Source organism: Phoenix dactylifera, chromosome 5 (assembly GCF_051530095.1).
Source record: "Phoenix dactylifera cultivar Ajwa chromosome 5, Ajwa_hap1_PhDact_Kaust_v1.1, whole genome shotgun sequence".
NCBI lineage: Eukaryota > Viridiplantae > Streptophyta > Magnoliopsida > Arecales > Arecaceae > Phoenix > Phoenix dactylifera.
In genome coordinates, this window is record NC_143194.1 from 20,591,952 (window position 1) to 20,607,560 (window position 15,609).

The following is a 15,609-nucleotide window of genomic DNA, read 5'->3' on the forward strand; positions in this document are numbered from 1 at the left end:
AGAGAGAGAAAGAGAGAGAGAGAAAGAGAGAGAGAGCCAGCAAACATCCCCATCCAGCTTGAATTGATCCGCCAACCTCCTCGAATCACCATCTACGTCGCTTGCATCGATCCCCAACATTATGATTTGATCCGCCAACCAACATGATACAGTCTCTTGACGAAGCTTACATGCAGGGCACCACCTCAGCTTCATCTTTATTCCACAGCGACGCACGTACGGCATTTGTCATCCAGGGCCCACCATCTCAGCCAGTAGAAGCTTGCCAAGCTGTGGGTAAAAGTTTCCGATTGCTAAAACTTACCCACGGCATCCTACTCTTCGGCGTTCCCACTGCTCCCCCCCTAATCGTTTTATCGACGATCCCACGACACCGTAGTTGGAATCTTCTTCCCTGTTCTGTTTCCAACAGCAAGGAAGCTGCTTGGCAAATCACAACCATCATCAATCGATATTATCGTCAAAGAGCCAACCGGACCCACGGCTAGGATTACATCGGCGCGCCATTTTGCTGTTCAGGAACATCAGCAGATCCTCGTTAAGCCTCCGTTTCCAAAAACACCAGAGGTTCACTCCAGTTAGTGTTTCACCTCTTTAATCCTTCCATCTACTTCATCGTCCCGAAGTCAAACATAGCAAGCCTTTAAATGCTTCACTCTGTACCTGATGGTCCCAGCTCACCTGCTACGTCTCGATCATTGCCCCCTTATACCAAACTGTCCATTGATTGAGGTACGTACACCCACCTTAATTTCCCTATAAAATGTCCCCATATAACTTTCGAGGCAGACTTCAGTTTGGATAGCAAGCAGAGGGCTTCTCTTATATGCTCCAGAGAGACGAGGATGACATCGTTGTTATCGCTTGTGGTGGTGGCGTTCTTTGCGCTACTCTTTTGCCCAGGCTGGTGCGAGACCTATCACCATGTCTTCCATGTAAGTATCATTCATCTCCTCATTGTTGAGGGCTAGCAAGGCATTTCACTATAGCTTTACTACTATGTCATCAATAGGCCCTCTGCTTTTTCCTGAGATATGGTCTTTTTGTTCCCATGCATGAATCTTATGGTGATCTTTTAATACGCAATTTGTGATGCCTCCATCATAGGATGGTGCTGCACCAAATCTAATCTCACGGATTTTGAGAACAAAAACTGAGCTTGCGTTTGTATTAGAGGGTGTGTCTGGGTGTTGACGTGTTTAGTTTGAAATGTGGGTGCAGGTGAAAGAGGCATCTTACACTCGGTTGTGCAGAACGAAGAAGATTTTGACGGTCAACGGACAGTTTCCGGGGCCTACTTTACATGCTTACAGAGGAGACAAGTTGGTCGTCAAGGTCTACAACATTGCACAAGAGAATGTAACCTTACACTGGTATGATTAGCTAAGCCCCCATAATTGCTTTGATCTGGTGCACCAAATCGATCACCAAGTATACCTAAATATCTATAGAAAGAAGTACAGATATTCGGTGATTGGTGTAGTTGTGCACCTTGAAGGTGCATACGTGCCGTGCTCACCCCAAGGATGTGGGCAAATCACCACACAAAATAGCCACAAGGTAGTGTTCCTGTAGGCAGCATGCATGCAGTTGGTAAATAAAACAGGTATAAGACTTGGATCAAACAGTATTGGGAAAGCAAGTATAAGCAAGGAACAATTATACCGATCAAACTTACTTATGTCGAATATAACTATTCCGTATAAGAGTTGTCATAAAGTTTTTTTTTTTTTGGTACATCGACAGTTTATACACAACGAGTGTAAATACAACGAGAAAAATCAGAAAGACAATGCAAGGGAGATAAAATAGAGACGTGATTCTTCCAAATAAAATTTTCAGAGTGATCAACCATATAAGATACCACCCAATCTGTCGCGCAGTTGACCTCTCTGAATACCATAAAGTATTTTTTGGTGTAAAGCTATTATTACTTTTTACTTTTCTATGGAGAAGACAATTGTCATCTAAAACCTACTCCAAAAACTATAATCAAACAAAAAATAGAATAACTTATGGTATGGTTATTCCAGTATATGCGACTTTTTCCTATTTCCATAAGCCAAACACAACCTTCCGAGCCTTGACCTGATGCAAGTGTTCATCACCAAGGGACAAGAGCCATATCCACACACGCATATATATATATATATATATATATATATATAACAGATGCAACTTAAGACGTAATAATTAAGCATTTCCCTTTTAAATAACAAGGCTTTTTATAGTACTTGTGATCGCTGTCATGCACCCATGTGTTTGGTAACGCAAATCATGGCTGGCTCACCTACTACAACGACTTCGCCACATAAGTATCCATCAATGCATGGCTGCGGGGTTGCGTTTGGAAGTTTGTAGTTGGTAGTGCAGTACCCTATGTACATAGGAGCTAGCGGGCCTCACAGCTCTACCACGTACATGGAGGAATTGATATTTTGAACCGAAACCACTTGTGAATCCCACCAATTACCTCGTGAACCGTGAACGAAATTTTCTGGGAACCGGAGTTGATCAATCTGCAACGTCGATTACTTATTGATTACGCAAAACCTTCCTACAACTGATGACATGAAAATTGGGATGCGATGCGATTGATTGTGTGCATTTCGGAGAAACACAGAAGCATACGATCGACATCATTATTCCTTTACCAAAACCTTACGTTGATGTCGCTCTTTGAGCAATAACTTGGTCCTGCTGTCGTGAGGTACGTACACACATTATATAGCTATATCCAAATATTTGCACAGGTAATAGGCCATATTAAGAAGTAATGATAGGTTACCCTTTTGAACTATCATGACCTACCCGATTGTTTTTTAAAAAAAAAATTGTTTTTTTTTTAAAAAAAAAGAAGAAGAAAGATTAGGTTTAGCCTAATTCTGTCTGCATGTGAAAATGCATGCAGGCATGGAGTAAAGCAACCAAGGAATCCATGGTCAGATGGCCCTGAATCCATTACCCAATGCGCTATCCAGCCCGGATCCTCCTTCATCTACACCATCACGTTCACCGACGAAGAAGGCACGCTTTGGTGGCACGCCCACAATGACTACACCCGGGCCACCGTTCACGGCGCCATCGTCGTGTACCCCAGACATGGGACCTCGTACCCCTTCCCAAAGCCCAGTGGAGAAGTCGTCATAGTACTCGGTGCGTGTAGATGCATGTTTTGCTTTTGCATGGGGCATTAATTCACATGCACAGTTGAGTACATATTTTTTTCTCTCTCTCTCTTTCGATTACTGGTTGCAGGAGAGTGGTGGAACAAGGACGTGAATACAGTACTTGAGAAGGCCCTTGAAACAGGAGGAGAGCCTAACGCGTCGGATTCGTTCACTATTAATGGACAACCCGGCGATCTCTACCCGTGCTCCAAGCCAGGTAGGTTCCTGTTCTACAGCTCTAATTGAACAAAACTTCATGGTAACGTTTGGTCCACTTTTTTTAGTACCTTTTCTCTTCAAGCCCTCGGGAACTTATCGTTTTATAGAAGTATTCGAAGGCCCCCATCCATCAAAACAGGTGACGCCTTATATGCTAGCTTGCCCTTCCAATTAATAAATGACATGCCGTTTAGGGCTCCAAAATGCTTTGGATGCCCACTAGTTTACTCCAAAAGTTTTTTTCCTTCTTTTTTCTTCCCCCATTAATGCCGGGTTGGCAATCTATTTAGTGCTCAACTGCCTTCTGTGCATAACAATAATTCTCGTGATTCAAACCAATCCCCTTGCCACATATGACAAAACTTCTATTGTTCACGTACGGAACAGGAATCATCCAGCTAATGAGTCTAATTGGCATCACATGGAAACAACTGGTCATCGTCCTATATAGGGCTACTAACCAGTCAGGTCGCTCTCCTGAAACATCCTACACGTATATCTTGCCTCGTTTATTGAGATTTAAGTACAAGAAATTGTCCGTGTATGTTTTGGGGTGGTTGGGGGGAGTTGAGAGAGAGAGATTTATGTAAAAGCTAGCCATGGCCTAGCTAGTTACAATTACTACCAAACAAGATTCCACTCACAAAGTTGATGAGTTGAATCCAGGTTGGCTTTTGAGGTTTAGTTCTTCCAACAGAGAAAGCTGTACCGCACCTTCTATATATTCACCACTCACAGCACCAGCAAAGAGTGATTGGCGATGGAATCTTTACATGGTACCGTAGAAAACCATCTTTGTCAACAGAAATAGTTCTGAATACTTCCTAGTATAAATTCAAATTTCATAGGTGGATAGATGTATATGGATTGATAATTAGCTCACGTTTTGACCATATTTACTTTTACTCTTCTTTTTTTTTTTGGGTGAGAACGGCAATTCAAATAGCTCGAATGCGAGTATATCCTGTCAAGTCTTTACTTTTACTCTTCACTGAACAAGGAGACACCGTTTTCCCTAGGCAAGGCTTTTAGCTCCAAAATGTTATATGTCTTTTGCCCAGGAGAGGCTAAAAATCAGAATAAGATCAAAAATCTAGATTGAGATGCACTTCACTTTAGCCCTCGCCTGGAACAATTTACGGAAAGGAGGGCTCCTATATATATATATATATATATATATATGTATGTATGTATGTATGTATGTATGTATGTATGTATGTATGTAAATTACCAAAATTTACATCCAAAGTAAACTACCTTGTTTGAGAAATCAGAACTTTTAGCATCTCCCTAGTTTTGTGCATCTCTTGCAGGTACTTTCAGAATGCTTGTAGAACATGGCAAGACCTACCTCCTCCGAATGGTGAATGCTGCAATGGATGACGGCCTATTCTTCTCGATCGCCGATCACCTGCTCACTCTTGTTGGGTCTGATGGGAGCTACACCAAAGCACTAACTACAGACTACATCCTGATAAGCCCAGGCGAGACCATGGACCTGCTACTGAATGCCAACCAATCCCCTAGAAACCTCTACTACATGGCGGCAAGAGCATTTAGCTATCAACCGGTCAACAATATCGACAACACCACCACCACTGCCATCGTCCAATACAAGTCCCATTACACCCAACGGTCCACCAACCCTCTCCTCCCAACTCTTCCCTTCTACAACGATACTGAAGCAGCTTCCAAGTTCAGCTTTTCAATCCGTAGTCCCGCAGGCATGCACTGGCCCATCAATTGCCCTCAAAGGTTCGACCAACGGATGATAATAGCAGTGGCCGTGAACGAGCTCGAGTGCCAATTAAGTGGCTCGTGTGAAGGACCTAATGGCACCAGGCTCTCATCGAGTCTTAACAACATAAGCTTCGTGAACCCGCCCATAGATATCCTTGAAGCATATTACAAGGGGATAAATGGGGTTTTTGGTACAAGTTTTCCGAGCAGGCCCTTGCACTACTACAATTTCACAGCGGAGTACCAGCCGCTGGAGCTTTTGAAGCCTAGGCTGGGGACGATGGTTAGGGTTTTGGAGTATGGGGCGACGGTGGAGATTGTGTTCCAGGGCACGTCGCTGGTGAGGGCTGAGAGCCATCCCATGCACTTGCATGGCTTCAGCTTTTACGTGGTGGGGTGGGGATTTGGGAATTTTAACGAAGAGAAGGATCCATTAGGATATAACTTGGAGGACCCTCCGCTGAAGAATACAATTGGAGTTCCAAGGAATGGATGGGTGGCCGTCAGGTTTACAGCTAATAATCCTGGTAAGTTTCATTAATTCGGTAGAGTCTAAGGGTTATATTTTTGTTAAGAAATCTTTTTTTGATGTGTATAAATTGTTTTGCTAAAATCATAAGAAAGGGCCCAAGAAAAAAATTAATGAAAACCCGAAAGAAGCACTACCCTAAGCTATATTAGAGTACTCCTTATAAGCAGGACCCGCATTAAGAAAGGTGCAGTTCAGGTCCATTGCAAAAGAGTCTCTACTGGGGCTTTGAGATTCTGTGCTTGGTGCAATATACTGCTTGCACAAAAATTTGAAAGCATCACTCTGCATCACAACTTAGCTCCAGGTATGCACAGGGGTCAGGCTACAAGTAGAATTTTGTGTTGTTTGAGTCAAGTAATTAAGCCAATCTTTGTGCAAATTTAGGATTACCCCTGAGCATGCCTAATCCACGTGCTCACCTAGACTAGAATGAAATTACGAGAAACCACTTCCAAGCATGTGCTGCTGTGCCGCACCGGTGCGCAATGCATAAACTCGTTCATGGATTCAGTATTCTTGACCTAGATTTGCATGTCAGGATTCAACCCTTGTCTCGTACCGAAACAAAATTAACTTCTGATCAAGTACAATGAAAGCTAGCAAATGTCATGAACACTAGAGTTTCTTGCCATTGCCTAACCAAGCTTGTTGAGGCATAAGAGCAACATACCTTAGGTGTAGGTCGATCAAGCGAGCAAACCCTACCTGCTGTATGAATGCCCTAGTTTGTTATTCCTCCTATTTAATTATGCTAACGTAGATCATGCATTGTGGTCAGGGGTGTGGCTCTTGCACTGCCATTTGGAGCGCCATCTCATCTGGGGAATGGCCACCGTGCTCATAGTGAAAGATGGTGAGGGCCCGGAGGCAAAGCTGCTGCCTCCACCTCCTCACATGCCTCCGTGTTAAACCCTACCTGGAAGCACAATTGGATCCATATTTGTTATTTAGACGAGCTTGTTATGGATTCTTAGGTTTCATCTATTATATATTGTGAGAAAATACTGTTTGTATTTGATGTTGGCTGTGAAAGCTTTGACAAGATCATATTAGAAGAATAATTCCTACCATTTTCAATCAGTGATTGATGCCCATGCTCAAGCACATATATATATATATATATATATATATATATATATATATATATATATATATGAACGATGGGCTCTGAGATTGTTGTTGGAAGAGCAATGCTAACAAGGATTGATGGAACTCCAAGCAGAAATCCTGTAACTCCATCATCTGCTGCACCACGCACCAGCGAAACAAACATAATTTCTATGGATTGATGGACCTATTCTCAACTGATAATAAAAGGAAATAATCCAAGTAATCAATCCATGAATTAGGGCTGCATTTCCGGCTAGAAATTTTACGATATATAACAAAGGCATTTAGGAACATTTTTATTGGATTGAGCAATCCAACAACTTTGATGAAACCCTTGCATTATTCTTTAATTTAATAGCACCAAAAATATATTTGTTTGAAACATCAAAATAATTGTCTATGAAAGTATAAAATATTTATAACATGGTCTCACAATTGGCCCAATTTAGTAAAAGAAAGCTCCGGTGGTAGGTTAACCAGCCTGCCAAATTGCGTTCACAGGCCCAATTAGCCGCCCGAACCCACGTGGTCGGCCCATTCAGATCCAATCTCCTCGACCAGCCGCGTCTGGTAGACCAAGTTCGGGCCGAAGACGTAGGAAAAATTGATCCGTTTTGGATCTCACGTAAGCCTTAAAAATTGGCGAAATACCTTTTAATGTTGACAAAACTATAAAAAAGAAGCGAGGACCCATTACAGCGTCATTTCGTCTAACCCATTACAGTGTCATTTCACCATTCCGGACATAATCTGAGATGATTGCAATCCATGATAAACTCATATTCTTTATACAATTAAATGGTATTTTAGTCAAACTTGGAATATACTGTGACCAGAGAATTCTTGATAAGGAATTCCGATCCATATCCATGGATAGCTCTCTCTTTTTATATATTCCAAAAGGGCACAGGGTGGTAACAGCATCCATAACAAACAATTCTTTTTTCTTTTTTTTTTTTTTTGTGAAAACGGCAATTCATATAGCTCTAACTTGAGTACATCCAACCAAATCCAAAGAAATTAAAGAGTACAAAAAAGTGGGAATGTCAGCTATAGGAGGCGATCCAGTCAGCTGCTCTGTTCGCCTCCCGATACACATATGTTGTTTAAAAATCACCCATCACTTGAACAAAACTCCGAGTCTCCAGGATGAGCGGGTGACCGTCACCGTACCTATCCACACCCCGGATCCAATCGATCACCGCAAAAGAGTCCCCCTCGAGATGCACCCGCTCGGCGCCGAGGATCCTCCTTGCGAAGGATAAGCTCTCTCAAGCAGCCCGCAGCTCAGCCCCAACAACGATGAGCCCTGACATGCGTCGTCCCCCAGCAGCTATCAACCTGCCCAGGGAGTTTCTGATCACAAAACCCACACCTCCAGAAGCACCGTCCATCGACCGACTATCGTCAAAGTTAACCTTGAGATGATCAGGGGGTGGGGGCACCCATGAAACAAGGGCGAACCTAGTTGCTATAACAGCGGAGAGAGTACCCCAGATGTCCTTGGCCATCCTAGAAGAAAACAAAGTGGTAGCACCGATGACCTCCCCTGCCTGTAGCACAGCTCGATCCACCACCATCCTCGAGGACCACCTCCTCCCCTTAAAGAGTCCAGCATTTCTATGCAATCAGATATAGTAAGTCAAGTGTGTGAGTAGAATGCCTGCCTCAACCAAACTGGGGCTCTGCACTGATGCTCTCAGCACGTGAATAAGGTCCTGTGCCGACTCCACCGAAGTAGAAAGTGGAACAGGAGACCTACTCCATATCTCTCTGGCCCTGGGGCACTGTAATAGAACATGATCAATGGTCTCCTATGTATCTATACACAAATCGCAAACTCGAGAAATCCGTATGCCCCGGCTCGCTAGCAGACTCTTGGTCGGAAGGCAGCCCCATGCCACCTTCCTAACGAAAAGCGCCACCCGCGAGTGAACCCGCATCCTCCATATCCATCCTCCCTCCGATCTGCCGATCTGGCGCTCTCCTAATCAAAGTATAGAGATCCCTGGCTCGTACCTGCGACCGACCGGTCGGCAACCATACTAACCTGTCAGGCACCTCCTGGGTAGGAACTGGGAGACCCATGATCACCTCTGCCAGCTGCTCCCCAAACACCTCCCATATCAATCCCTCCTTCCACCGGTCCCCATCTGGGTCCATCAGGTAGCTGACCCTATATCCAGCAATCCTCGTCGAGTCTACCATGGTCGGGAGTCGGCTGATCGGCTGCTCAGTCACCCAGCTATCCTCCGAAACATCTATGGACCGCCCATCTCCAATAGCCCATCTGATCTTCGGAAGCACCAACGCTGGTCTAGCACACATCTCTCTCCAAACCGAAGAGTGGAGCTGGCCCCCTCGTGCTCCACGTAGCAACGCTCCATATTTGGCCCTCATCAACAAGGACCACATAATATTCACTAGAGCCTCCCGTCTCACCTCCAGAGACAACAGTCCCAAGCCTCCATACCTACTCGGCTGACACACCACCTCTCATGCCAACAAGTGGATACCACCTCTACCCATGCTCCTCCCCCACACAAAGTTCCTAAAGAGCTACTCAAGGATCCCCACAAAAGATACAGGAATAAAGAAATTGGATAATAAATAAATGGGGATCGAAGAAAGGACTGACCGAACTAGGGTAATCCTCCCCATCATAGAGAGAGTATGCATTTGCCATCCCTCCTATCTGTGCCTGACGCTAATCTCAAGTGAGGAACAGTCCCCGCTGCACAACCGCCGTCCACTGATCGGGACCCCCAGATACCTCAATATGCCCTCCTGCTCACCCACCCCCAAAGTTTCCAAGATAGAGATCTTCACTGTCTGCCTGATCTTCGGGCTGAAACATACAGATGACTTCAGCAAGTTGACTCGCTACCCCGACACTTGACAGTAGTGCCAAAGAATCCTGCGGAGGACCCCTGTGGCCTGCCTCGAAGCCCGGGCAAACAATAAGCAGTCATCAGCAAAAAGTAGATGAGAGAATGAAGGACCCCCCACCACAGGGCTATAAGCCTCCAACTCCTAAGTGGCCATCGCCTGTTTGAGAGTTCTGGATAGCGCGTCCACACACATCATGAATAGCAGTGGAGAAAGGGGACATCCCTGGCGTAGCCCTCCAGCAGACTCAAAAAATCGGAATGGTGAGCCATTCACCAAGATGGCGAATGATGGAACCCTCACACAGCTCATGACCTATCCGATCCATGTCTTATGAAAGTCAAACCCCTGCATAGACCGCATCAAAAAATCCCAGCACATCCTGTTGTACGCCCTCTCCATGCCGAGCTTGATCTCCATCAAGCTCCTCCTCATCGGTGCCCTGCGCAAGTCAAATATAAACTCCTAGGCAATCAGCATATTATTCGAAATACTCCGCCCTTCCAAAAAAGCATCCTGCTCCAGACTGATCAACCTTAGCAAAATATCCCTCAACCTGACGGCAAGAATCTTCACCGTAGCCTTGTACAAGGTCGTACAAAGACTAATTGGGCGAAAGTGTCCCGGCTCAGTGGTGTCCTGCCGTTTCGGTATCAGTGTGATAAAGATCCACTGCCAATCCGTCGACATCGCGAATGTCTTGAAAAACTGCTATATGGCGGCTGTCACATCTTGTCCAACTATCGTCCAGTACCTCCGAAAGAATAGAGGTGGAAAACCATCAGGCCCCGGGGCCTTGTCCCTCTCAAGGGACCAGACCGCCTCCCTAACCTCCCTTGCCGAAACCGGCCTAATTAGTGCTGCAGTCTCCTTCGCCGACACCTCAACCTCAGGCGCCGATATGTCATTTGAACTACCACCCCCTAACTGCTCAGTCCACCGAGTCCTGAAAAAACTCTCCATAATCTGCCGTATCTGATCAGGGTCCTCCGACAACTGCCCATCCTCACCCCTAATAGCTCTGATTCTGTTTTAGTGCCTCCTAATGACTGTCGCCTGATGAAAAAACCTAGTATTCCGGTCCCCCTCCATCAACCACTAAATCCTCGACTTCTGTCTCTAGAATATTTTCTGCTGTCTGAGTAGAGAATCATGCAATGCCAAGTGTGATCTGAGCTCCACCACCTCCTCCTCTGATAAACCTCCCCTCCGAGCCTCCTGAGCCTGTAGACTGGTGATAGTCCCCTCTAGATCTTCTACCCTCCTGAAGATGTCCCCCACCTCCTCATAGTTTCACCTCCGCAGCCGTCTCCTTGTCAACTCTAGTCGGCGAGAGACCTGATACATAGCATCTCCCCTAACTGGTGTCCTCCATGCCTCCCGAACCATCTCCCAAGACCGAGGGTAACTGAGCCAAAACTTCTCAAACCTAAATGGGGAACGGGCAGGAACACGCACCTCAGTGCTCACCAATAGTGAACTGTGGTCTGATGCAATTCGGGTAGATGTCTAACCTGGTAGTCAGAAAAATACTGAATCCATCTAGCAGTGGCATATGCTCTATCTAGTCGCTTCCAGACTCTGGCCTGTCCCTGCTGGTTGTTACACCATGTAAACTTCGGGCCGGAGAACCCCAGATCAACCAAACCATTCAATATAAGGAAGTCCTCGAACTCCCTAATCTTCCTTTTATAAGAGAAGGGTCCCCCCCTCTTCTTCTGGTGATCAACAATGTAATTAAAGTCACTTGCCATTAACATAGAGTATCCCTGACTGATCAACTGAGTAGCCTCCTTCCACAAGATCCTCCTCACCCTATAGTCTGTGCTCGCATACACAGCTGACAGGACCCATGGGCTTCTATTACCCTTCGAAATGACCATGATCACATCTTGATTGCAAACATTGAATATGTCCAAACGACAACACCCCTAAGCCCAAGTAACAATAATACCTCCAGAAAGTTCTTGAGATTCTACTGCATAGAATCCCCATCCCCTCGGCAGTACTCTCCTTGCCTTCTGAAGGCCTCTCCCAGATAACCGGGTCTCAAACAATACACATATGTTCAAATTGTGCTGATGCACCAACCTACGAAAAGCCGGGGCAAAAGACGGCTTCCCCGCACCACGTTAGTTCCATAGAATAACCTTTATTGATCACACGACAAATTAACATGGCCCACTTCCCCGGGGCCACTCCCACAATCTACCTCTGCATTCAAGGGCCCCTCCCTTGCAAGATCATCAATTCTGACTTCCTTGATTGAAGCCCTTAATTGGAACAAGACCTGCATATGATCCCCTTCTTTGTTTGCCTGTGCCATACTACACCCTGGATCCCCAAATTTCATACCAGAGTCCACAACATCTCCTTGCTTCCCATTGGCACCAGAGCCATGACCATCCCCTCTGTGTGCCAATTTCGTCAAAAGGCTGGGATCACTATTTGTCCGTGCCAAATGGCATGCTGTGCTGACTGAGGGCAACTCCTCACTGCCCGTGGCCGCTCCCAGCAAACGAGAGCCGACTCCATCAACCACCCGAGCTACGCCCGGTCGTTCCACCCTAACCTTCCCGGGCGTCGCACTGGCCGTCGCTATCGCCTCCATCCCCGCCAGGCCCGCTGCCGCCGAGAAGGTCAGCGTCAGCTTCCACCCCAATTTCACCTCACCTCCAGCTCGACTCATCCCGATAGCTCCCCGGAGGTTAGATTCCACCCGAGGAGGCCGATGTCGCACCGCCGCTTGGGGTGGAGGGGAGCTCCGGCTTCTCCAGTGTCGGACGCCCTCCATCTTCTTCGAATCCCCGGTCGGAGGCTGCATTCCCCCCAAGACCGGACTGGGGCCCAGACACTAGGGGACCTGGACTGCTTCATCGGAATTCGACCTAGCCCACCCGAGCGCGGAACAGGCTCCCCCATGGGCCCAACATCGGCCTGGCCTATAGCGGAACTAGACCCACACGGGCCCGTCATCCTCCCTGACCCCGGTCGAAGGCCGCATCCCCCCCAGGACTGGACTGGGGCCCAGACACCAGGGGACCTGGACCGCTTCATCGGACTTCGACCCAGCCCACCTGAGCACGGAACAGGCTCCCCCATGGGCCCAACATCGGCCTGGCCTGTAGCGGAACTAGACCCACACGGGCCCGTCATCCTCCCCGACTCGGTCTGAGACTCAGATTCTGTTGCCCAGATAGACAACCCAAGAGGGGGGGGGGGGGTGAATTGGGTTTTAAAATAATTTGAATAATTAAAACGATGTGGTTGATTAATTAAAAACTATTGCAAGTTATTTAATTAATGCTAAGTGCTGTGAGTGATGTGAGGGGAAGAAGAAGAGAGACAATCCAACACAAACACAAGGTTTTATAGTGGTTCGGAGCTAACCCTTGCTCCTACGTCCACTCCCCAAGTCTCACTTGGGAATTCACTATAACCCCCTTGGATTACAGCCGGTTGTTTTCCAAGCTCACAACCAAACTTGTTGTTTTACGAGCTCACAACGAACTCGATCGGTTTTCCCAGGCTCACCGACTAGAACCGCCCCGATTGTTTTCCCGGGATCACAATCAAACCCTTACACACGTTGGTTTTAACTCGGCTCACCAACCAACCACAATCCCCTTGATTCAATCCCCGATTGAACCAAGTAAATACAAGTTGTAGAAAGAAAACAGAAAATGAGCTTCCCAAAAAGCAGATGAAAACAATATGAACAATAAATGAAGTTAAAAAGCCTCAAACGCTTTTAGATTGGAGATGAGGAATGGCTTCTTAAACTTCTGGTCTCCTCTAGAAAGAGTAGTCGACTTGAATGCAGGAGAAGGAGGCTTTAATTGCTGGGAAGATGTAGTTGGAAGCAGTAAATGCAGATCTTCCTCTTTTTCGTTGAAGAGCACGTTGCAGAGCTTGAATGCTTGATTAGTTGGAGTGGAATGGTTGTTCTCTTCCTTGCTACAGTCCTCTGTGGCTATTTAAGCCAACCCCCACGGAAACTAGCCGTTAGAGTGCTTTTTCTGCCCGTTCTGAACACTCTGCGCAGCCTGACAATATGACCGTTGGTGGGTTGGAGTCGACTCGCGCGATCAGGAGTCGACTCGGCTGTAGCGGGAGTCGACTCAAGCTTTTCCGGAGTCGACTCGGCAACTGTTCCAAATTTGAATTAAAGTTGCCTTCACGACTGGGAGTCGACTCGTCTTGACCTGGAGTCGACTCGTCAACTTCTGGAGCTGACTTGGCAATTTTGGAGTCGGCTCATCCACTGAAGTCCGTGGATCCAATTTTGAATTTTGTCCACTCGAGTCGACTCGACTGTCCTGGGAGTCGACTCGAATCTCAGAGCCCGAACTCTCGATCCTCTGTCTTTTGGCTCGTCCAGTCTTGGAGTCGACTTGAACTTCCTTGGAGTCGACTCGGCTCTCAGTTTCCGAAATATGGTCTTCTGCCTTTTGACGTGAAGCTGTCTTGGAGTCGACTCGAGCTGTCTGGGAGTCGACTCGAATCTCAGAGGCAGTAACTTGGTTTTCTGTCTGTCTTGGGGTCGCGGTGTCTTGGAGTCGACTCGCGTATTGCGGGAGTCGACTCGAATCTCAGAGTCCATAAAATGCTCTCTGACTTTTTCTTTGTGTACCGCTGAGAGTCGACTCTTGCTTTCTCTGGAGTCGACTTGCCACCTATCGGAGTCGACTCGCGTTCCACTGGAGTCGACTCGAATCTCAGACCCGAAAACTGTTCTCTGACTTTTCTGCCTGTGACTGCTTGGAGTCGACTCTTACTTCCTTGGAGTCGACTCGGTGAACATCGGAGTCGACTCGCGCACTTCGGGAGTCGACTCGCTGACAGATTCTGAGTTGAAGCTTTCTGTCCTTCTGTCTGTTCTCAGTCGGAGTCGACTCGTACTTATCTGGAGTCGACTCGAGCTCGTGCCAGTGAACTTGATACGCTTGGAGTCGACTCGTGATACTCGGGAGTCGACTCGAGTCTCAGACATTGGTTCAAACAGACTCCTTAACTTATCCAAAAATTATGAACCAAGTCTTGGGACACTTAGACAGGATTTTTACTGAAACACTCAATTGAATTCATTAGTAATCAAAAGATATACTCAAATGCTTTGAGCTCATCAAAATCAAATGGGGTTTTAATCAATCACTCCACAATCTCCCCCTTTTTGATGATGACAAAACTTTGAGTATATGTAAAATAAATTGCTCAATAAATAATGAAATAAAATCCATAAATGAATTCAAATGTCTGGTAATTCAATTTATCCAAGCTTGAAAGGAGTGAAACAATAAATTTCGGAGTTAAAGCTCCCCCTTTCATTTGGAATTATATAAGCCTTCATATTATGCAATCAATTGTTTGGCTTATATGTCATTAATGATTTAGTTTGATTAAAATTCAGATTCTCCCCCTCAACATATGCATTCAACTATGTTTTGATTCTCTGAATTTCCTTTTAATGCTTTGAAGTTTTTGAACTGAATTTTTTGTATTTAGAGGAAAAATCTGTCAATTTGTTCTTGTGTAGGATTCAGCTAATCTCCGAATATCCCTTGAATAGATTCTGAAGATTACTCCATTAGGAGCCCCAAAAGAGAGATAATGAGCCTCGAGGTACCGAATCCACTTAGAACAAATTTGTGTGTTTTTAAGAGTTTTATGTTTTTATTGATTTAAATTTGTGTGTTTTTAAGAGTTTTATGTTTTTATTGATTTCCATTGATTTCTTTTACATATTTCGCCCCTTCTACATACTTTATACATATTTCTCCCCTTTTTTTACATATTTTATTTCTCCCCCTTTTTGTCATCATATCAAAAAGGAGATAATCACACACAATCAATGGCACAACCAATCATCAAATGGCACATAATTGAAGATAAAATGTCTACTCATTGTATTGATATGAATGTGAATACATGTGAGAATACAATAAGTAA

General features: G+C 45.7%; 1 protein-coding gene across 1 annotated transcript; it reads left to right on the forward strand.

The window, feature by feature from the left end:
* Nucleotides 1-571: 571 nt before the first annotated feature.
* On the forward strand, nucleotides 572-6,741 carry LOC148703451 (laccase-14-like). The gene is made up of 6 exons (XM_088721784.2): nucleotides 572-935; nucleotides 1,222-1,373; nucleotides 2,912-3,156; nucleotides 3,259-3,387; nucleotides 4,703-5,656; nucleotides 6,440-6,741. Exons 1-6 carry the CDS (start codon nucleotides 846-848, stop codon nucleotides 6,568-6,570), a joined length of 1,701 nt encoding a protein of 566 aa, XP_088577910.2. The 5' UTR covers nucleotides 572-845; the 3' UTR covers nucleotides 6,571-6,741.
* The last annotated feature ends 8,868 nt before the right edge of the window (nucleotides 6,742-15,609 follow it).

What these genes read in the sequence shown, in the direction of transcription:
- LOC148703451 (XM_088721784.2), top strand. Translation starts at nt 846, where the DNA reads ATGACATCGTTGTTATCGCTTGTGGTGGTGGCGTTCTTTGCGCTACTC. An exon ending in GAGAATGTAACCTTACACTG is followed by an intron (nt 1,374 to 2,911) that starts GTATGATTAGCT and finishes AAATGCATGCAG; the next exon opens with GCATGGAGTAAAGCAACCAA. An exon ending in CTACCCGTGCTCCAAGCCAG is followed by an intron (nt 3,388 to 4,702) that starts GTAGGTTCCTGT and finishes CATCTCTTGCAG; the next exon opens with GTACTTTCAGAATGCTTGTA.